At 39.4% G+C, this 25,033-nt stretch overlaps 1 protein-coding gene across 1 annotated transcript; it reads left to right on the plus strand.

Annotated features, from left to right (window-relative positions):
• Positions 1-890: 890 nt before the first annotated feature.
• On the plus strand, positions 891-24,494 carry LOC139645447 (uncharacterized). Its single transcript, XM_071521161.1, has 13 exons — positions 891-1,024; positions 1,243-1,314; positions 5,335-5,474; positions 8,443-8,493; positions 9,016-9,765; positions 12,012-12,062; positions 12,627-13,379; positions 17,067-18,080; positions 18,186-19,053; positions 19,584-19,760; positions 21,465-21,638; positions 22,432-22,478; positions 22,969-24,494. The coding sequence occupies exons 1-13, from the start codon at positions 891-893 to the stop codon at positions 23,496-23,498; spliced, it is 4,761 nt and encodes a 1,586-aa protein (XP_071377262.1). The 3' UTR covers positions 23,499-24,494.
• The last annotated feature ends 539 nt before the right edge of the window (positions 24,495-25,033 follow it).

Below are 25,033 nucleotides of genomic sequence, written 5' to 3' on the forward strand. Positions count from 1 at the left end.
GTTTTTACATGCATGTGCAACAGATGTTTTAAAGTCAGTTTTGCCATTCCTCTCGGTCTCATTCCCATTCAATTCCAAACAGCACAGAAAACAACTCCGGTACATGGTAATTGTAAAAAATGGGCAGAAATTCAAATTAGGCTGGATTTGGAAGTTCAAATTGGTGCACTCTTCTTTACTGGACATAACTCTGTGATATATTCCATCACAAAATGGAACAGTGATGTTTAAAGGAGTAGCTCACCCAAAAATGAAAATTCAGTCATTATCTACTCACCCCCATGCCAGTAGAAAATCGGGTAAAGTTTGTTAGCCCATACAACAGTTCCGGAGATCCCCAGAAGAAGTACATTGCAGCTAGACTTGCTAAATGGACGGATTCGTCGCAGTCCGTTTAGCAAATCAGAGGTGTGTTTTTTTTTTTCTTAAATAGTGGCAAACACATTGACGTTCCAAAACAGCCCAACCGACATCCATCAGTAATTCTGTCCCTTTTCTGATGGATCAGTGTGGCCGCAACCTAAGTCTGTTTGTTTTAATTCCTGAAAATGTGACACTTTTGGAGATACAAGGTTTTAACCTGAAAGCAGTGATATAGTCCACCTCAAAGCTCAACAGTGATGTTGATGAAGTTTGTCACTGTAAAAATGTGTTTCTCTGTGTTGAAGCCCACTCCAGGAGCACAGACCAGTCTCACCTGTATCTAGTGTTGTTGCTATGAAAAGTGACAGGTCCAAGGATGACCCACTCAACTTCAGGAATGCAGATTTAAAGACTGAACCATGGTAGGAAACTGTGATGGTGTTGGTGTGTTGACAGAGACAAATTCAAAGAAACAGTGAAAAAGAACATGAGTGGAAGACACGAAGTGAAACAAATTACCAAGGGACATGCTTTTCAGCTCAAAGCCCAGCAGTGATGTGATGATGCAGAGACCAGACCTATCTAGCAGTGTTTCCATGAACAGTAACAGGTCCAACGATGACCCACTGGACTTCTGGAAAGGATCACAGACTGACCCAAGGTAGGAAATGCTGACAATATGGGTGTGTGTTGTTACAAAGAAATACAGAGAGAGAGAGAGGAACAGAGAGAGATAGAGATAGAGAGAGAGAGAGAGAGAGAGAGAGAGAGAGAGAGAGAGAGAGAGAGAGAGAGAGAGAGAGACACAAATGGAAGACACTAGGTCAAAGAAATTAACAAAGTAGATGTATTTCATCTCAGTGCTCCTCTACCTGGCAGTGTTCCCATGAACAGTGACAGGTCCAACGATGACCCACTGGACTTCTGGAAAGAACCACAGACTGACCCAAGGTAGGAAATACTGACAATATGGGTGTGTGTTGTTACAGAGAAACTAGTCCATACTAGTCCTGCACGCCACAGCTATGTGCAGACTTGCCAAAAATGTGCATAAACAGCGTAAATTTGGGAAAATGGAAAAATCAGCTTCGTCAGTCCCTGCCTATGCCAATGCTCAATTCCCATGTGCAGTTTCAGATTGACTGGCCAACTCATTGAGGAGCAAAATGGATGCAGACAGACAGACAGCCAGACAGTTTTCCTCATTTTATAGTAGGATACAGTTGAGTTGGTGATTTCCTTCATTTCCCAGAATGCCTTTTGACAACCCCTACAGAACAGAGCCTGAAATTGCTGCATTCAGTATGTGTAGGTGGAGACAGCAATACCGACAGTAAGAGAGCGAGAGCGACATTTTCCAGGGGAGAAAAATGACACACAACATGTCTTGTCTTGTGGCTGCATTGCATTCTGGTCTATGAGGTACAGAAATTGGAATCTCTGCCTATTCAATGATTGTTGAACGTCGGTGCAAAATGGTAAATCTAGAAAGAAGTCCTTGCTCTTTGATTCTGAGGGACTGACACAAAAACCTGACATTTTTTGTTAAAGGATAACGCTGGTGTTTTTAAATACATTTCTTATCGTCAACAAATCCTATGAAAATAACAAAATCAACAATGCGTTTGCTCTACTCCCATTACTTTCCGACTTCCCACGTTCCCTTTTTAGCCTTCAATCCAGAAGTCATTGGCTCCAACTGTAAGCTAAAAACCTTTAAACACAGCTCACAAAGACATAGTTTCAATTTTAAAAATCGCTAACTGTTACCATGAAAAGTCAGGCTATTGTACTTATTACCAAATCAAATTCAAATGGGAACAAATTCTTCATTACGCCAGGGAATATTTTCGGTGCTATGGAACTACTTTCCTGACATGAAAAACATGTTTACGGTCGGCTTATTAAATTGATTTTGTTATTTTCATAGGATTTGTTGACGGTAAGAAATGCATTAAAAAACACCAGCCTTTTCCTTTAATGTTTTAGATTGCTGAAACATTGTCTGCTAATCATACTCCATTGTAGCTGCACTGGAAATATCTTGATGTGATATTGCGTCATCTACATTTACATTATCTGTAGAATTAAGAAAAATACACAACCAAACAAAAACACCAACACCAAATGCAATGTACATCACTGCTGTTTTTTTAACAGTGATAAATGTGTTTCAGGGTGGATTTTTCCTTTGAGGCCACTGAGCAAGGGTAGCAATTACTAACCCTGGAGGAGTGCTTGTGTGTGTGTGTGTGTGTGTGTGTGTGTGTGTGTGTGTGTGTGTGTGTGTGTGTGTGTGTGTGTGTGTGTGTGTGTGCCTAACTTCTTGTCGTTTTGGCCACAGAGGCCAGTCTGCCCAGGGAGACCAATCAGGCAAGACTTGGAAGGGTAAGTTTACAAAAAAACAATGAATTTGTACTGACACTGCAATATCAGCTTCCAATTTTCCAAATTTAAAATTCCAATTAAAACTGGAATTCAATAATCCAATTTGCTTTTGAATGTTCATGTACTAGTAGGCACATTCCCAAAGAAAATCCATTTTACATTTGACTTTCAAAGACTTGCCTAGCTTTATAGTTAATCATTTTCAAATTTTAATTTCTGCAAATTTGCACAAACAAAATTTGCAAGTAGATTTCCACATCATTATCACTGTCTACTGGCCCATCAGCAGTTTTGTCAAAACAGGACCCATGGGTGTTACCTTGGCAAGCTAAGCTTTATTCAGCAGACAGAACTACCACAACAGTCTTTCATCCACAGACACTCTTTCCTCTGGAGGTATGGAGAGAGCAGGAGAATTCAGCTGCTGTTGCAGGATAATGGCAAAACTTTGTTCACCTGTTCTCAAATCATTATATTGAGATAGGGAGAAAAATAATTGGACTGAAACAGGATCCCCCAAGAGAATCCCGCAATTTTTCATTCCATGCGTTTCACTAAAGTTTAATACATCATATGACACTGTTTTCCATAACAGCTATAATATTGTTCCAGAATAGAAAACATTCACGTTTACTGCCTTTTTTTTATATTACTGTATCATCTGTACTGTATGTTCTTTATTAATTCAGAAAATGATGCAAAGAAGAAACTTGCAGCAGATCTGAAGAAGATAATCCTGGATCAGTATGAAGAGGAAATGCATCAAAATGAGATTTACACAGAACTCTACACTGTAAAATCAGGGAAAAATAAAAAGGAAGACCAACAACTAAAACCAACCAAATATGCTGAAATATTTCAACATCCAGAGGGAAAAAAAATACAAACAGTGCTAACGAAGGGAGTGGCTGGTATTGGTAAAACATTTCAAGCAAGGATGTTCATGGTGGGCTGGGCAAAAAGAAAATCCAATCAAAACATAGAGTTGCTATTTCCACTCCATTTTGGGGAGCTGAATTCAAGTAGAGACGTTCAAAGCTTGGAAGAACTGCTTCATCATTTCTTCAAGGAAACCAAACAAGCTGAAATTCCCAACTATGACGAGTGTGAAGTAACATTTGTCCTTGATGGTTTGGATGAATGTCAACTTCCTCTTGACTTTCACAACAATGAGGACTTGACTGATATCACACAGCCAGCCTCCATGGATGTGTTACTGACAAACCTCATCAAGGGGAAACTGCTTCCCTCTGCTCGTCTCTGGATAATCTCCCGACCTTCAGCGGTTCAGAAGATTCCTCCTCAGTACATTCATAAAGTAACAGAATGTCGAGGTAAGAATCTAGCTGCACACTGACAGTAACATTTTTTTATAACTCATACTCTAAAAATAGACACAATTCTTCATCATGACAGTGGTCAGTGGATATGTTTAAAGAGATGTTTTGAATTGGTAGAATGTTTTCATGTTTTAGCACACACACCTCCAGGAATTGAAAAACAGTGATTACCTGATTATTACATCAGCATCATTTTATGTCAGACTGGAAATATTTTTTCTTTTTGATTTACTTTTCATCCTTAAGTGCAGGAAAAAACTGGAATCTATAACTGATGTATATATAACTGATATATATAACTGATATATATATATATATATATATATATATATATATATATATATGTATACAGTATAGTTATGAATCTTTTTTATTATTTTTGCACAATGGTAACATCTTCAACAATTCAACAGAGACAGAAAGGTGACTGTGCATTTACCACTCCCCCCCCCTCCACTTCATTTAGATATAACAGTCATAACCCTCAACAACCTCAACAATTTTAGTTTACTTTTGTTACTTGATCCAGGCTGTTTTTCAACACTGCAGTGACTGTTAGCTATTTTACTTTATCTTTTGTTTAGACCTGATAATCAATAATGTGCTCAACTCTGGTTTTGTTTTTTGTTTTTTATTCAGAGTCTATGAAGCACCAGCAGCAACTAGCATCAAACCTGAAGAAAAGGTTTTTTAAAGAAATCCCTCAAGTTGTAGACACACCTCATCCTAACCAGAAAAACATAGAACACATCATAAAAGAGAAGAGGAGTCGTGAGGTCAATGATGAACATGCAACAGGAGAGACTAAGACAAAATCGAAGAGACCAGTGACTTCACCAATACAGACCTCTGATATCTTCAAACATGAAAAAGATCAAACAATCAGAACTGTGCTTACTATTGGAGAGACTGGCATTGGAAAATCCTTCTGTGTACAGAAATTCACACGAGACTGGGCAAAAAAACTTTCAGCTTTATATTGGCATTTAGGCTGGTTGTCAGACAAATTGGGCAAAGGCAAATATGCTACAGAACTTGTATTTCTACTCAAGTTCTCTGAGCTAAATTGGGAAAAAGAGAAAGAAATCAGTTTGTCGGGACTTCTCAATCATTTCTTTGAAGAAACCAAACAATCTGTGATCTCCAACTATGAAGAGCTCAAAGTTCTGTTTATCTTTGATGGTTTGGATGAATGTCAACTTCCTCTTGACTTCGACAACAATGACACCTTGACTGATGTCAGAGAGCCAGCCTCACTGGATGTGCTACTGACCAACCTCATCAAGGGGAATCTGCTTCCCTCTGCCCGTCTCTGGATAACCTCCCGACCTTCAGCCGCCAAACAGCTCCGTGGTGAATTTGACAGGGTGACAGAAATACGAGGTGAGCTTATGGGTGAGGTTTTGCTTAATGAAGCTTCATAAAGCAAAACTGAGGGTGTGTTTCTTAATGTGTTCTTAACTGTTATGGACACCAGACAACCTAATTACAGCAAAGAGTGCAGACAATCCATCGTGCTTATCTTAAGTTACACGGACTGGAATACGCCATGTCAGATGAAATGCAACTTCCAGTGATGGGGGAGAGGCAGGTTCCACTCTTTGGCATTTGGCTAGCTGAACCCAACAGAACCACGATTAGCATTATGTCGTAGCAAGACAACGATCATTTTTTCATTGATGAAAACTATACATAGGGGAGGATTATTAAAATTATTCAAATTAATCCCTCTGCCTGATTTACTAAACCAGAAAGCGCTAATTTCACCTCTGATTACACACAATATTTAACTCCCAGAGAAAGCATGTCTTCATTTTTGCGCTGAATGACTGCTGTTCTGATGTTAATGGAGAAACAGAGAGAGAGGAAGATCACGAAAAGAGAGTGTTTTCTATATGCATTACCCTATCTGGGATGTCAGAAGATGAGGTGAAAAATAGGTATGGGTTGCCACCATGCAATTCTGTCTGTCATGGAAGAAATAACGCTGGACTTGGAATCTACAAGCAGCAGATGAACACACCCCCCCAAGTTCATTTCTTGTCCATAGCAGGATTAGCAAATGTCAACCCACGATTCATTCATAACACAGCAGGCTGCTGAGGTGAAGTCAAACAGAGACCAAAGGTGTGGGTGGGTGTTAGGATAAAGATGTGTAATCCCTACATTCTCCCCGTCCCATAGATAGGACAGATAATCACTGTCTGTTCAGCACCACAATAGTGTGCTCATGGAAGTATTATATTATATAATTTTAAGTTTTATGCTGAGATGAGAGTGCTACTGGTATACTAGTTTAAATCATACACAGATACACGCTCTCACACACACACACACACACACTTTTAAGTGTATTTATTTGCCTCCTCCACAAGCACTTATAATTCAGTTTGGGAAAACTTGTGTCTTCTCTTCCTCACAGGTGAAAATTCCTCACCATAAAAATTGTAATTCAATAATTTAATTTGCTTTTGAAGCCCTGAGAGGCAAACGTACGTATGTACAAGATAAACTTAGGTTTTGGCTGACACTGACTGCATTATATTTTATTTATTCATTTATTTATTTATTTATTTTACATCTTGCCTTTCAGGGTTTTACTGTCTCAATTAATTAGCCTGCTGTTAATCATAATGGAAATCTAAGGTCTGTCCATTGAATGCTTCTATAAACTGTCATGGCCGCTCTCGGGTTGGTCGCTGTCCCAGGGCCTGACTCTGACTGCACAGGGCTTACTGTGTGAGAGCAATAGTGTTGGCAAAATCATAGCCTAACTAGGGAGCCCTGCAGGGGTCACCTGGTGAAAAAAAAAAATGTATGTGGAAATCTGTATCCACGGATTAGTAAACTGTGTGTATGGATTGATAATATGTACGTTGTACGTTGAATAGTCAAAGATGGACTTTGGATGGCAGTTTATTTGGAGCCTTAATTTTTTCAGCATGCTACAGTGGCCCATAGAGTTGCATATGACAGAAAATTTGTCTGACACAAAACTGAACGTATGAGATACTAACTCGTACACAAGATAAACTTAGGTTTTGGCCGACATTGACCGTAAACTTTTTCTTTTTCCCCTTGCCTCTCAGGGCTTCTGTCATGTTCAGTATGCACATTTAAAAAAAAATCCATTTTACATTTGATTTTCAGCTCCACTTCATGGTAATAATTTTCAAATGGCAATTAAAATTTCAAAAGAGAAAAAGATTATGCAACTTTTCAGTGACATTTCCATATTTTCACACTGTTTCTCTGCTGAAATGAATGGCAATGCTTTTACATTAACATTATCATCATCGACTGGCCATCAGTCATTCAGCAGATTTGATGTGGCGTCTTCATTTCTAGATGCATTTCTATACCATGATGAGTAATGTTAAAATATTATATTTTCTTTCTTCACCTGTTCATAAATCAATATGTTGAGATAAAGACAAGAGAAAAACAATTGGTAGAACTTAGGATCCTGGCAAAGCTTTTTTTTCACCTGTTCTCAAGTCATTATACACTGAGATAGGGAGAAAAAAAAATTGATGGAACTTAGAAATTGGATCCCCAAGAGAATCCTGCAGTTGTTTCTCTTGCCTCTCTGGTCTCCCATATATTTAACTTCAAGTTTAATAAAAAAAAATACATCATATGATGACACTGTTTTCCATAACAGCCATCATATTGTTCCAGAATAGAAAACATTCACTGTTTACTGCTTTTCTGAAGTCCCGGTATCATCTGTACTGTGTTTTCTCTATTAATTTAGTGAAGAATGGAAAGGAGAAACTCTCAGAAGATCTGAAAAAGAGAATCCTGAATCAGTATGAAGAGGAAATGAGTCAAAATGAAACTGACACAGAACTCTACATCGTACAATCAGTGAAAAACAACCAGGGAGACCAACAACAACTAACACAAACCAAATATGCTGAAATATTTCAACATCCAGAGGGAAAGAAAATACGAACAGTGCTAACGAAGGGAGTGGCTGGTATTGGTAAAACATTTCAAGCAAGAAAGTTCATGGTGGACTGGGCACAAGAAAAATCCAACACAAACATAGAATTGTTATTTCCACTCCATTTGGGGGAGCTGAATTCAAGACCAGACAAAGTTCAAACCATGGAAGAACTGCTTCATCATTTCTTCAAGGAATCCAAACAAGCTGAAATTCCCAACTATGACGAGTGTGACGTAACATTTGTCCTTGATGGTTTGGATGAATGTCAACTTCCTCTTGACTTTAATGAGGACTTGACTGATATCACACAGCCAGCCTCCATGGATGTGTTACTGACAAACCTCATCAAGGGGAAACTGCTTCCCTCTGCTCGTCTCTGGATAATCTCCCGACCTTCAGCGGTTGAGAAGATTCCTCCTGAGTTCATTGATAAAGTCACAGACTGTCGAGGTATGAATCTAACTGCACACTAACAGTGCCTTAAAACATATTTTCATAACTCTAATATTTTATCATGACAGTGGTCAGTGATATGTTTAAAGAGATGTTTTGAATTGGTTAATGCCTTCACAAAACAGTGATTGCCTGATTACTACATCAGCATCATTTTATGTCAGACTGGAAATCTTTTTCTTTTTGGTTTAATTTTCATTAGCAAGTGCAGGAAAAAACTGGTATCTATGACAATGATGTATTAAGGAATATTGATACTGTATATAGTTAAGAATATTTTTATTTTTGCACAATGGCAACATCTTCAACAATTCAACAGGGACAGAAAAGTGCATTTACACCTCGTCCCCCCTCCCTCCACTTGATTTAGATATAGTTTACCATGTTCAAAGGACCACTTTTGTTACTTGATCCAGGCTGTTTTTCAACACTGTGGTGGCTGTTAGCTATTTTAATTTATCTTTTGTTTAGACCTGATAATAATATTCTCCACTCTGTTTTTTTGTTTTTTTTATTCAGAGTCTATGAAGCGCCAGCAGCAACTAGCATCAAACCTAAAGAACAGGTTTATTGACAAAATCCCTCAAGTTGCAGACACACCTCATCCTAACCTGAAAAACATAGAACACATAAAAGAGGAGAGGAGTCGTGAGGTCAATGATGAACATGCAACGGGACAGACTGAGGCAAAATCAAAGAGACCAGTGACTTCACCAATACAGACCTCTGATATCTTCAAACATGAAAAAGATGAAAGAATCAGAACTGTGCTTACTGTTGGAGAGACTGGCATTGGAAAATCCTTCTGTGTACAGAAATTCACACGATACTGGGCTGGAAACAAGACGTCAGCTTCATTTAGGGCTATAGGCTGGATGACAGAGGAATTCTTTGGCAAAGGCAAAGATCCTACAGAACTTATATTTCTACTCAAGTTCAATGAGCTAAATAGGAAAAAAGAGGAAAAAATCAGCTTGGTGGGACTTCTCAATCATTTCTTTGAAGAAACCAAAGAATCTGTGATCTCCAACTACGAAGAGCTCAACGTTATGTTTATCTTTGATGGTTTGGATAAATGTCAACTTCCTCTTGACTTTGACAACAATGACACCTTGACTGATGTCAGAGAGCCAGCCTCACTGGATGTGCTACTGACCAACCTCATCAAGGGGAATCTGCTTCCCTCTGCCCGTCTCTGGATAACCTCCCGACCTTCAGCCGCCAAACAGCTCCGTGGTGAATTTGTCGACAGGGTGACAGAAATACGAGGTAAGTTTATGGGTGAGGTTTTGCTTTATGAAGCTTCATAAAGCAAAACTTAGGGTGTGTTTCTTAATGTGTTCTTAACTGTTATGGACACCAGACAACCTAATTACAGCAAAGAGTGCAGACAATCCATCGTGCTTATCTTAAGTTACACGGACTGGAATACGCCATGTCAGATGAAATGCAACTTCCAGTGATGGGGGAGAGGCAGGTTCCACTCTTTGGCATTTGGCTAGCTGAACCCAACAGAACCACGATTAGCATTATGTCGTAGCAAGACAACGATCATTTTTTCATTGATGAAAACTATACATAGGGGAGGATTATTAAAATTATTCAAATTAATCCCTCTGCCTGATTTACTAAACCAGAAAGCGCTAATTTCACCTCTGATTACACACAATATTTAACTCCCAGAGAAAGCATGTCTTCATTTTTGCGCTGAATGACTGCTGTTCTGATGTTAATGGAGAAACAGAGAGAGAGGAAGATCACGAAAAGAGAGTGTTTTCTATATGCATTACCCTATCTGGGATGTCAGAAGATGAGGTGAAAAATAGGTATGGGTTGCCACCATGCAATTCTGTCTGTCATGGAAGAAATAACGCTGGACTTGGAATCTACAAGCAGCAGATGAACACACCCCCCCAAGTTCATTTCTTGTCCATAGCAGGATTAGCAAATGTCAACCCACGATTCATTCATAACACAGCAGGCTGCTGAGGTGAAGTCAAACAGAGACCAAAGGTGTGGGTGGGTGTTAGGATAAAGATGTGTAATCCCTACATTCTCCCCGTCCCATAGATAGGACAGATAATCACTGTCTGTTCAGCACCACAATAGTGTGCTCATGGAAGTATTATATTATAATATATTATATGTACTATACTAGTGGTATACTAGCTTAAATCATACACAGACACACATGCGCTCTCACACACACACTTTTAAGTGTATTTCTTTGCCTCCTCCACAAACACTTATAATTCAGTTTGGGGAAACTTGTGTCTTCTCTTCCTCATAGGTGACGCCATTTTCTATTTTCTAGCAAAAAACATTTTTGTGTGCACTACTGCTTACTGCTGCACTACTCTTAGTAAGTATGGGGGTATGTGTGCAGCATTAAAACCATTCAAATTGTAATTCAATAATCCAATTTACTTTTGAATGTTGATGTAGTAGTATGCACATTCCCAAAGAAAATCCATTTTGCATTTGTTTTTCAAAGACTTGCCTGGCTTTATGTTTAATAATTTTGAAATGACAATTTAAATTACAAGAGAGAAAAAGATTGTGCAACTCTGCAGTTACATTTCCAATTCTCACACTATTTCTGTACTGAAATGAAATGGCAATGGCCAAATGCTTTTATATTAACCAGGGATGTGATTGGCTCATGACAAAGAAACTGGAAAATCAGCAATGGCACGTAGATGTCCCGCCCTTCACTCAATGCACAGTCAGAAGTCTTAAGAAGTCTACCTGACAATAAAGGTTTAATGCAATAAATAATATGATCACTGTAAATAAATAATTCATATGACACTGCATTCCATAACAGCCATCATTTTGTTCCAGAATAGAAAACATTCACTGTTTACTGTTTTCTTTTACGGCCCTCAATCATCTCTATTGTATTTTCTCTATTAATTTAGTGAAGGATGGAAAGGAGAAACTCACAGAAGATCTGAAAAAGAGAATCCTGAATCAGTATGAAGAGGAAATGAGTCAAAATGAAACTGACACAGAACTCTACATCGTACAATCAGTGAAAAACAACCAGGGACACAAACAACAACTAACACAAACCAAATATGCTGAAATATTTAAAAAGTCAGAGGGAAAGAAAATCCGAACAGTGCTAATGAAGGGAGTGGCTGATATTGGTAAAACATTTCAAGCAAGAAAGTTCATGGTGGACTGGGCACAAGGAAACTCCAACAAAAACACAGAGTTGTTATTTCCACTCCATTTGGGGGAGCTGAATTCAAGAAGAGACAAAGTTCAAAGCTTGGAAGAACTGCTTCATCATTTCTTCATGGAACCCAAACAAGCAGGAATTTCCAACTATAATGAAAGTAAAGTAACTTTTGTCCTTGATGGTTTGGATGAATGTCAACTTCCTCTTGACTTTAATGAGGACTTGACTGATATCACACAGCCAGCCTCAATGGATGTGTTACTGACAAACCTCATCAAGGGGAAACTGCTTCCCTCTGCTCGTCTCTGGATAATCTCCCGACCTTCAGCGGTTCAGAAGATTCCTCCTGAGTACATTGATAAAGTCACAGAATGTCAAGGTATGAATCTAACTGCACACTGAGAGTACCTTACAACATATTTTCATAACATGCTCTAAAATTGACACAAATCTTCATCATGACTTTGGTCAGTGGATATGTTTAAAGAGATGTTTTGAATTGGTTAATGCCTTCACAAAACAGTGATTGCCTGATTATTACATCAGCATCATTTTATGTCAGACTGGAAATATTTTTCTTTTTGGTTTAATTTTCATTAGCAAGTGCAGGAAAAAACTGGCATCTATGACAATGACGTATTAAGGAATATTGATACTGTATAAATATATATATTTGTTTATATATATAGTTATGAATATTTTTATTATTTTTGCACAATGGCAACATCTTCAACAATTCAACAGGGACAGAAAAGTGCATTTACACCTCGTCCCCCCTCCCTCCACTTCATTTAGATATAGTTTACCATGTTCAAAGGACCACTTTTGTTACTTGATCCAGGCTGTTTTTCAGCACTGTAGTGGCTGTTAGCTATTTTAATTTTTCTTTTGTTTAGACCTGATAATAATGTTCTCCACCTGATTTTTGTTTTTTTTTATTCAGAGTCTGTGAAGCGCCAGCAGCAACTAGCATCAAACCTAAAGAACAGGTTTATTGACAAAATCCCTCAAGTTGTAGACACACCTCATCCTAACCAGAAAAGCATAGAACACATCTTACAAGAGAAGAGGAGTCGTGAGGTCAATGATGAACATGCAACAGGACAGACTGAGACAAAATCGAAGAAATCAGTGACTTCACCAATACAGACCTCTGATATCTTCAAACATGAAAAAGATCAAACAATCAGAACTGTGCTTACTATTGGAGAGGCTGGAATTGGAAAATCCTTCTGTGTACAGAAATTCACACGAGACTGGGCTGGAAACAAGACGTCAGCTTCATTTAGGGCTAGAGGCTCGATGACAGAGGAATTCTTTGGCAAAGGCAAAGATCCTACAGAACTTATATTTCTACTCAAGTTCTCTGAGCTAAATAGGAAAAAAGAGGAAAAAATCAGTTTGGTGGGACTTCTCAATCATTTCTTTGAAGAAACCAAACAATCTGTGATCTCCAACTACGAAGAGCTCAACGTTCTGTTTATCTTTGATGGTTTGGATGAATGTCAACTTCCTCTTGACTTCGACAACAATGACACCTTGACTGATGTCAGAGAGCCAGCCTCACTGGATGTGCTACTGACCAACCTCATCAAGGGGAATCTGCTTCCCTCTGCCCGTCTCTGGATAACCTCCCGACCTTCAGCCGCCAAACAGCTCCGTGGTGAATTTGTAGACAGGATGACAGAAATACGAGGTGAGCTTATGGGTGAGGTTTTGCTTTATGAAGCTTCATAAATCAAAACTGAGGGTGTGTTTCTTAATGTGTTCTTTACTGGTATGGACACCAGACAAGCTAAATTAACATAGATAGGACAGATAATCACTGTCTGTTCAGTACCACAATAGTGTGCTCATGGAAGTATCATATTATATAATATTAAATTTTATATTGAGATTAGAGTGCTACTGGTATACTAGCTTAAATCATACACAGACACACATGTGCGCTCTCTCACACACACAGACACACACACACACATTTTTAAGTGTATTTGTTTGCTTCCTCCACAAACTTTATAATTAAGTTTGAAAGAACTTGTGTCTTCTCTTCCTCATAGGTGACGCCATTTTCTATTTTCTAGCAAAAAACATTTTTGTGTGCACTACTGCTTACTACTGCACTACTCTTAGTAAATATGGGGTTATGTGTGCAGCATTAAAACCATTAAAATTGTAATTCAATAAACCAATTTACTTTTGAATGTTGATGTAGTAGTATGCACATTCCCAAAGAAAATCTGTTTTACATTTGATTTTCAAAGACTTGCCTGGCTTTGTGGTTAATAATTTTGAAATGGCAATTTAAATTTCAAGAGAGAAAAAGATTGTGCAACTCTGCAGTTACATTTCCAATTCTCACACTGTTTCTGTACTGAAATGAAATGGCAATGGCCAAATGCTTTTATATTAACCAGGGATGTGATTGGCTCATGACAAAGAAACTGGAAAATCAGCAATGGCACGTAGATGTCCCGCCCTCCACTCAATGCACAGTCAGAAGTGTTAAGAAGTCTACCTGACAATAAAAGTTTAATACAATACATAATATGATCACTGTAAATAAATAATTCATATGACACTGTATTCCATAACAGCCATGATTTTGTTCCAGAATAGAAAACATTCACTGTTTACTGTTTTCTTTTGAGGCCCTCAGTCATCTCTATTGTATTTTCTCTATTCATTTAGAGGAGCCAAAGAAGAAACTCACAGCAGATCTGAAAAAGAGAATCATGGATCAGCATGTAAAGGAAATGCATCAAAAAGAGATTGACACTGAACTCTTCATCATACAATCAGTGAAAAACAACCAGGAAGGCCAACGACAACGAACACAAACCCAATATGCTGAAATATTTAAACCCTCAGGGGGAGAGAAAATCCGAACAGTGCTAACGAAGGGAGTGGCTGGTATTGGTAAAACATTTCAAGCAAGGATGTTCATGATGGACTGGGCACAAGGAAAATCCAATCAAAACATAGAGTTGCTATTTCCACTCCATTTTGGGGAGCTGAATTCAAGAAGAGACAAAGTTCAAAGCTTGGAAGAACTGCTTCATCATTTCTTCATGGAACCCAAACAAGCAGGAATTCCCAACTATGACAAGTGTGAAGTAACATTTGTCCTTGATGGTTTGGATGAATGTCAACTTCCTCTTGAATTTAACAACAATGAGGACTTGACTGATATCACACAGCCAGCCTCGATGGATGTGTTACTGACAAACCTCATCAAGGGGAAACTGCTTCCCTCTGCTCGTCTCTGGATAATCTCCCGACCTTCAGCGGTTGAGAAGATTCCTCCTGAGTTCATTGATAAAGTAACAGAATATCGAGGTATGAATCTAACTGCACACTAACAGTGCCTTCAAACATATTTTCATAACTCTAATATTTTATCATGACAGTGGTCAGTGATATGTTTAAGAAATATTTTGACTTGGTAGAATGTCTTCATGTTTTAGCACACACACCTCCAAGGATTGAGTAACAGTGATTACCTGATTACATCAGCATCATTTTACATCAAATAAGTCAGCAAGTGCAGGAAAAACCTGGTATCTATGACAATGACGTATTAAGGAATATCTATACTGTATACATATACTGTATATAGTTATGAATATTTTTATTATTTTTGCACAATGGTAACATCTTCAACAATTCAACAGGGACAGAAAAGTGCATTTACACCTAGTCCCCCCTCCTTCCACTTCATTTAGATATAGTTTACCATGTTTAAAGGACCACTTTTGTTACTTGATCCAGGCTGTTTTTCAACACTGTCGTGGCTGTTAGCTATTTTAATTTATCTTTTGTTTAGACCTGATAATAATGTTTTCCACTCTGTTTTTTGGGGGGGGGTTTTATTCAGAGTCTATGAAGCACCAGCAGCAACTAGCATCAAACCTGAAGAAAAGGTTTTTTAAAGAAATCCCTCAAGTTGTAGACACACCTCATCCTAACCAGAAAAACATAGAACACATCATAAAAGAGAAGAGGAGTCGTGAGGTCAATGATGAACATGCAACAGGAGAGACTAAGACAAAATCGAAGAGACCAGTGACTTCACCAATACAGACCTCTGATATCTTCAAACATGAAAAAGATCAAACAATCAGAACTGTACTTACTATTGGAGAGGCTGGCATTGGAAAATCCTTCTGTGTACAGAAATTCACACGAGACTGGGCTGGAAACAAGACGTCAGCTTCATTTAGGCCTATAGGTTGGCTGACAGACAAATTCTTTGGCAAAGGCAAAGACGCTACAGAACTTATATTTCTACTCAAGTTCTCTGAGCTAAATAGGAAAAAAGAGGAAAAAATCAGTTTGGTGGGACTTCTCAATCATTTCTTTAAAGAAACCAAAGAATCTGTGATCTCCAACTATGAAGAGCTCAAAGTTCTGTTTATCTTTGATGGTTTGGATGAATGTCAACTTCCTCTTGACAACAATGACACCTTGACAGATGTCAGAGAGCCAGCCTCACTGAATGTGCTACTGATCAACCTCATCAAGGGGAATCTGCTTCCCTCTGCCCGTCTCTGGATAACCTCCCAACCTTCAGCCGCCAAACAGCTCTGTGAAATTGTCGACAGGGTGACAGAAATACGAGGTAAGCTTATGGGTGAAGATGAGGCTGTCAAAGCTTCATCAAGCAGAGTTGAGGGTGCGTTCACACCAAGCGTGTATGGGGAGGTTTAGTCAAACTCTGGAGCGTTTCCTTATTTAGGTTTGTTTGGTCAGGTGAGAACAATGCCATTGGATCTCAGGTGGCACCAAATAACCACATCAAAACCACCTGAAAATACAAACTGTGGTGCAATTTATGAGTGAGAACGTAATCTGCACACACTACAGGAAACAACCCCTAAATGCAACATTTTATGGGTACAAGGAGACAGATGTTGACATCTATAGCCAGCAGTTATTCATGCTTGCAAGGTAACAAAATGACCCGAGGGCAAACAGCAGTGTCAGCTGATGCTTATATTCAGCTTTTTTGTTGTGTGCTATGAACTGGTATGAACACCAGAGATGGTAAATTATGGTAAAGGGCACAGACATCATCCATCATGCTCAGTTAAAGTTACAGGGACAAGAATCACATTTGTTTTGACCCCTCACTGCCAAAATCTCTAACCTCACAGAATTTCAGGTTACTAAAACTGTCCAATAAACAAGCTACTTTTGAGTCCATGTTATTTTTGTGGTTCATTTGTAATTAGGCAGTGTGAACCGAAACAAACCAAATTCAAAAATGCAAGGAAGTGAACTGCAGGTTTGATCGCACCCTAAACAAACATTTCATCATAACTGTTTACTATTTTGCATCTGCAGTATCTCTTCATTTCCTTTCTGTTGTGTTTTCATACAGAGAGGCCTGATATTGTCAGCCAACGGAATCTCAAATCTCAGGTAAAGGCGCAATTTCAACGTGTGTCAGAGGGGATCGCTAAGCAGGAAAATTCTGCTCTTCTGAATGACATCTACACCGATCTCTACATCATAGAGGGAGATGGTGGAGAGGTAAATAGTCAGCACGGGTCCAGACAGACTCAAGAGGCATTATTCAAACTAGTGAGACAAGAAACACCTAAAACATATTCTGACATCTTCAAACCTGCATCTGGACAAAATAAAGAAATCAGAACTGTGCTAACAAATGGAATAGCGGGCATTGGAAAAACAATTGCTTCACAGAAGTACATGCTGGACTGGGCTGAGGGTGTGGCCAACCAGGACACATTTTATACATTTCCATTTCCTTTCCGGGAGCTGAATTTGAGAAAAGAGGAAGAATACAGTTTGGAGGGACTTATTCATCAGTTCTTCCCGGAAATGAAGACATCAGAAATCTCCAACTATGACAACTACCAAATTCTGGTTGTCCTGGATGGTCTGGATGAGTGTCGGCTTGATCTGAACTTCAGTGATAGTCAGCCCTGGACAGATGTGACAAAACCAACCTCAGTGAACACTCTGCTGACAAACCTCATCCAGGGAAATCTACTTTCCAAAGCTCAAATCTGGATCACCTCCCGACCTGCAGCATCCAATCTTATCCCTGCTGAAAATGTTGACCGTGTTACAGAGGTGCGGGGATTCAATGATGAACAAAAGGAGTACTACTTCAGGAAGAGATTCAGCGATGAGGACCTGGCCGAGAGAATCATCTCACATGTGAAGAAATCAAGGAGCCTTTACATTATGTGCCACATCCCAGTCTTCTGTTGGATCACTGCAACAGTTCTGGAGGGCTTGATGAGCAAAAAACAAGAAGAAGGGGACTTGATGAGCACAAATCAAGAAGAAGAGATGCCCAAGACTCTGACTGACATTTACATGCGCTTTCTTTTGTTACAATGTGGACAGTGTAATGTCAAGTATAGTACAGGTGAGACAGATGGGAGATCTGAGACCAATGAGAGATCTGAGACCGATGAGAGATCTGAGACAGATGAGAGATCTGAGACCAATGAAAGATCTGAGACAGATAAGAGATCTGAGGCAGATGAGAGATCTGACACAGATTCATGCTGGAATACAAAGAACATGAAAACCATTCTGTCTCTGGGGAAACTGGCTTTTGAAGAGCTGGAGAAAGGAAACCTGGTCTTCACTGAAGAAGACCTGGCAGAACGTGGCATTGATATCATAGCAACTGCAGTGTACTCTGGGTTGTTTACACAGATCTCACGAGATGATCGTGGGCTGTACAAACAGAAGCTGTTCTGCTTTGTTCATATGAGCATTCAGGAGTTTCTGGCTGCTGTTCATGTCTTTCTCACATTCAATAACAAAGGTGAAAATGTGCTTACCATACCAGACTCCACAGTTGCAGAGCTGCCTGCATCTGACTTCTATAAGAGCGCTGTGGACAAGGCTTTAAATAGCGATAAGGGAGACTGGGACCTGTTCCTCCGCTTCCTCCTTGGCCTTTCACTGGAGACCAATCAGAGACCTCTGCAAGAGCTGCTGACAAAGACAGAAGACAACAAAAACACAGAAAACAGCTCTGAGACCAACAAAAAGACAGAAAACAGCTCTGAGACCTACAAAAAAACAACTGAGTACATCAAGGAGAAGATCAGGGGAGAGACCAAAAATGCAGATAAAAACATCAATCTGTTCCACTGTCTGAATGAACTGAATGACCATTCTCTTGTGGAAGAGATCAAAAACGGCCTGAGCTCAGGAAGTCTCGCATATAAAAATTTCTCCCTCTCCCAGTGGTCAGCACTGACCTTTGTGTTGCTGACATCAAATGAGAAGCTGGATGTGTTTGATCTGAAAACATACTTGAAATCAGAGCAGGTTCTTCTGGGGATGCTGCCAGTGGTCAAAGTCTCCACAACTGCTTTGTAAGTGATTTCAAATATTTCATTTACCTTGCTATTCAGTCAATAGCTGAGAAGTTAGGTCAATAAGCGGTATGGAACAAAAATGAACACATAAAACTATCAATGACACCATTGTTTACTCATCTTCTGAGGTGTTGAGGTGTTATTTACTTGGTCCTGCTGGTAACACTGGTTTCTTAGGTTTCTGCAAGTGGCAGTATAGTACTTTTGTTGAGATTATGTTCATGTAGATATTTTAAATGCATTGTAATATTTTCTGAAATTGGTATATATTCCACTTATTTACTTCAAGATGGAATCCCATATAGATTATGAAATTGGTTAGAATTTGATGATCTGTCCTTTTGACTAAGTGTTAAAAGGACAGATAGATATTAACAAGGTTGAAAACAATCAAAAGTACAGTAATGACATTTTTTCGGAGATGCTCTGTTATTTGTTTCAGAGATACTTTGTTATTTTCAGCCAACAAGAGTTTCCCACAGCCTGTATTTCTGAATGGGCCTCTGATTTTATACATCTTTTCACAGGCTGAGTTGGTGTGACCTTTCCAAGGAAGCCTGTGCAGGTCTGGCCTCCTCAGTCCTCAGCTCCTGCTCCTCTAATCTGACAGAGCTGGACCTGAGTCATAACGACCTGCTGGATTCAGGCGTGGAGCTGCTCTCTGGTGGCCTCAAGAGTCTAAACTGCAGACTGGAGATTCTCAAGTAAGTGCATTTTACATTTAGATTTTATAGTGGCAGATGGCTGATGGTAAAGGTAGAATAAACACAGCTATCATGTATCAAAAATATATTTCAATATTTAATATTTAACAAGCTAACTATTAGAATTTAGGCATTTAGCCTCATCACAATTTAAAATGAATGCAGCAGTACAACAGGATTAAATTACTGGAGCACCAAAAATACAAACCACCAAGGGTCTCAGCCATTGTGCCTTGACAATGTAGGTAACAAAATAATCATGGCTATACCTATAACAACCATGTATCCTAATATAAAATGAGGAAAACTCTGTCCATCTGTCTGTCCGCATCCATTTTGCTCCTCAGTGGGTTGACCAATCAATCTGAAACTGCACATGGGCATTGAGCATTGGCATAGGCAGGGACTGACGAAGCTGATTTTTCCATTTTCCCAAATTTACGCTGTTTATGAGCATTTTTGGCAAGTCTGCGTGGAGTTGTGGCGCACGCATCCCCGGGTATGGACTAGTTACAGAGAAATGTTAAGAAAGAAAATGAGAGCTGGAAATGAGAGAGGTAGAAAGGATTAAGCCGTTCAACTGCCTGTTAACTATTTGATAATGAATGAGTTTACATTCACAGAGGGGTGGTTGAAGTTTTATCATGATTTGCCTTCACAGGGAGGTCATGCACAGTGCAATCTCAGAACCCATCGTCTGTCCGTCTGATGACGATTAGACTCTAGGGGCGATGGCCAATATTTTGGGGTTTCCAGCGTAGCCAGCGGACATCCAGGCCAAGACTTCCTCTTCCGTGCGGCGGTCAAGAGACGACGTCTACGACCGGATTGTTTCACAAGTTTTTTAGGTCTGGAGGACATTTCGGCTAATCTCTATAAACAGATATCTGCATATGAGACATCGTCTCTCAATTCCAATTCCATTCTCGTGTCTCAAGTTGCTAATCGGACTGTAAACAATGACCGGCGCACGGAAGAGGAAGTCTTGGCCTGGATGTCCGCTGGCTACACCGGAAACCCCAAAATATTGGCCGTCACCCCCAGAGTCTAATCGTCGTCAGACGGATAGACGATGGGTTCCGAGATTGTGCACAGTGTGATGTGCTGTACTATAGGAGCCTACAATGCACACTACATGACTTGACTTCCACCATAGTCGTTTATACTCACTGCTTTCACCAAATTCCCACTGTGTAACTTCCCTGCTAACAATCCCTCACAAATACATTCAACCAATAGTGTCATACATGACAGTCATTTAAAAAGGAAAAACTATATTGGATATCCATTTACCATGATTGACCTTTTTGCTTTTTTACACTGTTAGAGTCCTTTTGTTCACAAGGGGTGTGAACAAAATGTCTGTGATACCTGCAGAAATGATTGAAGACCTATTGTATTTTACTTTAAATTGATGGCTGAATGACATAGTAATGTGGGGTTCCCAATTAACACCAATGACATCCATTAGATTGTATACTCTAATTCCACATATTTTACAGGCAATTACAGCATCTGAAATTAAAACAACGGGTTGTTGAAACAACAGATTGTTGTTGAAATTTAAATAACAGATTTTCATTAACAGTGCATCATTTCCTTTGAAAATAACTAGAGAGAAGCCAATGCTCTAAATGTTTGTCTCTTGTGTGTGTGTGTGTGTGTGTGCGTGTGTGTGTGCATGTGCGTGTGTGTGGTCTGCAGGCTATCAGGTTGTCAGGTGACAGAGACTGGCTGTGATTTTCTGGCCTCAGCTCTGAAGTCCAGAACCTCCAAAGTGAAACAGCTGGATCTGAGCTACAATCACCCAGGAGACTCTGGAGTGACGATGCTCTCTGCTATAGCTGAAGATCCACAATTCAGCCTGGAGACACTCAGGTGAAGTGAGGTGTTGGATGTGTGTGAATCTGTGTGTACATTTACACAGCTGAGTGAGCAGCTAGGGGTTCGGTGTCGTGCTGAAGGATGTTTTGATAGGACACATGGCTGATGTGGAGATCAAATCTGTGAGCTTTGGGTACAGCATTTCTCTCCATACACTGTTCCACCCTGCCATCCTAAATCGTGTGTGTGTGTGTGTGTGTGTGTGTGTGTGTGTGTGTGTGTGTGTGTGTGTGTGTGAGGCAGGAGGGATGCGATCACACCTTCAGTTAGTTTTATATTGTCCCAAACATAGTGGAGAAGTTAACTTTGTTAGGTTCATACTGACCAAGTTCATGCAAACCAGGGTTTGTAAACAAAAGTCACATGGACTCACAAGTAGCTCATTTTTTGGACAGAGTTTTGGTAACCTGTCTTCCTGCCAGGTCAGAGATTTTGGAAGCCAGTGAAGTTGAAACAAATCTGATTCCTGCCCCTGTAACTTCAGCTAAGCATGATGGACTTGTCTGCGCTCTATGCTGTAATTTACCTTCTCTGGTGTTCATACTCTCCTCCCCTCCATCAAATAAAACTGCCTTTCTCTGCCTAACTGATGTCCCATTGGTTTAAACTTTTGAATTATCCCTCCTCTGCCCCAACATCCTGTTTCAACAGGAAATACATCACATTAACGAAGCAAGATGCTCTCAAAATGTGGTTCTATTGTGACTTTAAGAACACATGAAGAAATAGCTGAATATGAGCATCAGTCCAGATGTCTGTGTCTAACACATGTCTGCATTTTGTACAGTTTGGACCATGGTGGCGGGCATCGGTTAAAGCCAGGGATGAAGAAGTGTAAGTCTCTTACTGGAATTGTTCTTCATTATTTCAGCAGCCTTCAGACACCAGGCTGATCACTGACAAGGTTAACTTTAAAATGAGGGTCAAAAATAGAGATTGTGCCTTTGTGGCCAAACTTCACTGGTACTGATACTTCATGCAAGATCAGTTAAAATGTTTGTTTCAACACTGTTGTGTTTTGTTGTCATTTAATTCTGTTATCTAATATAGTTGTCTTTGTTGTCACCTTGATTTTTTGTTGTTTTGTTTGTTCATTTCTTTCTGTTTTGTGTTGAGGTGAGATGTTCAAGCTGTTAAGCTCATTGGGGTTTTTCAGGTTTTTCTCTCACCTGTAAAAGTGACTAATTAGCATTTGTTCTCTGTTTTTATCATCATATTTATCAGCAGTGGTTTTCTTATCACTTCCTTTCGTTTTTACTGTACAAATAAACTAAACTTAAACTAAACCCAAATGCTGAATTGTGTTTCTCTGTCTCTCTATCAGATGGTGTTGCTCTGACGTTTGATGAAAACACAGCAAGCAGGAGGCTCGTTCTGTCCGAAAGGAACAGGAAAGCAAAAACTAAACAGAAGGCGGAAGAGAAAGTCTCGTATCCTGACCACCCAGACAGGTTTAACAGGACTCAGGTGCTTTGTGAAGAGGGTTTGACCGGCCTGTGCTACTGGGAGGTGGAGTGGAGAGGGTCGGTCGGCATCGGAGTGGCATATCGAGGAGTCAGTCGAAGAGGATGGGACAGTAGCTGTGGCCTGGGATGCAATGAGATGTCCTGGAGTCTGAATTGCTCGAAGACAGAATACACTGCCTGGCATGAGACGGCCACCAGTATTAAAGTATCTGACCCCTCCCAGAAAATAGCATTGTTTCTGAACTGGGAAGGTGGCACTCTGGATTATTACAGTGTTTTGTCTGGAAAGTTGAGCCACATACACACTTTCAAGGCCAAATTCACTGAGCCCCTCTACCCGGGCTTCTGGTTTAAGAAAGGCTCAGTGTCTCTGTGTCCGATAGAGTAAATCCCTCTTTTATGGGAAAAACTGTTATAAAAATGAGGGTGGTGATTGTTTTATGCTCCATATGTAACACTTCCATAGCTCTACAGGCAGCAGATTTGATGCAGCATCTTCATTTCCATATGCATTTCTATACCTATATTATTTTCTTTCTTCACCTGTTCATAAGTCAATATATTGAGATTGCAAGAGGAGAAAAAAATGTTCATAAGTCAATATATCGATATAAAAAAGGGATACAAGTTTTAGTAGATCTTTTTTTCACTTGTTCTTAAAATTTGAACAGTCTGCTCTTTAGCCAGTGGGCAAGTTGTTAGTGTGAGTCGATGTTAACTGTTGCAAGATTTTCAATATATGTTTATTTCTATGGCAATTTGTCTTGATGAACGTAAATCTCATAAGCACTGATTTAAGGGCTCCATGGGGCCTCAAACTGATATGGTCACTGCCAGGAAGAAAATGCTCTACTGACATGAGCATATGGACAGGAGTAAAGCTGACCACATGTGTAGGTAAATCTTTATATCTACATAGTGTTTGTTCTTTTAAAGTCACAAAGGTTTGTGTCTTTCTTCTGTAATTCAACATATTTCTGGTTGATACAGGATGTTGGGGCGGGACATAATGTGATGAGGGACTGTTGAAAAGTGGCCACCTTGGACCATAAACCTTGAAAGCTTGAAGTTGCAGGTTTTATGTGATGGGAGGGGAGGGGGGTTCAAAAACCTATGATGGTATTATTACTGGAATATTTATGTAAACCTACTGGTACGCCATTAAGTAATCTGTAAAACTATGCTGTTCTCCAGGAAGTTAAAATAATGCTTTTGATATATAAATAAACCTTTTATACATTTTTGGGCATTTATTGTTAAATGTGTGTTTGATGTAGAAAGTTAGCTATCAAAATCAATGTGACTTAAATATGTTTTTATGCATGCCATGGAAAAAATTTTTAATTGAACTTAATTTGAATGGGATTGAACTGAACTCATTAAACATAACCATGGTTGGTTAAGTTGCTGTCAAAATGTAACCCTTTTCACACAACTGGTTGCCTTCTTAAAATTACAATTAGTAACGTAACCTGTTGACCTGTTCTGCATATATTTGCAGAACCCGTTGAATATGCAGTTGAATAAACCATTTGTTCCAATCTATGGTCTTTTGGACTTCTTCATGTACTTCATCATCGACAACCATGATTAATTACTATGTGTAAAATTATGTTGTAAAGTTATATTAGATGTGTAAAATTATGTTAGTGTCTGTAAACTCACGTTTGAAATGTGTTTTTCTTACAGCTACAATTTTAGCACTTTCACTAGCACCAGTGAAAATCTTCCTGATACATAACGTACTTACAAGGTTGAAACAATACAATGTAAGTACAAAGTGGACACAAGGCACAGACAGAGGCAACTAACCTCAGTTTGTTTTGCCAAACTGAGGTCATTCCCACATGTGTACATTCAACCTCGGAGAGTGGGATGTGCCTGGTGACAAGACACTTCTAAATTACTGCATTCATGTGTCAC

The sequence above is a fragment of the Centroberyx affinis genome, unplaced genomic scaffold (assembly GCF_046629955.1).
Source record: "Centroberyx affinis isolate AG114_WGS23_722 - 3 ecotype Tasmania unplaced genomic scaffold, CSIRO-AGI_Caff_v1 ptg000863l_1, whole genome shotgun sequence".
NCBI lineage: Eukaryota > Metazoa > Chordata > Actinopteri > Beryciformes > Berycidae > Centroberyx > Centroberyx affinis.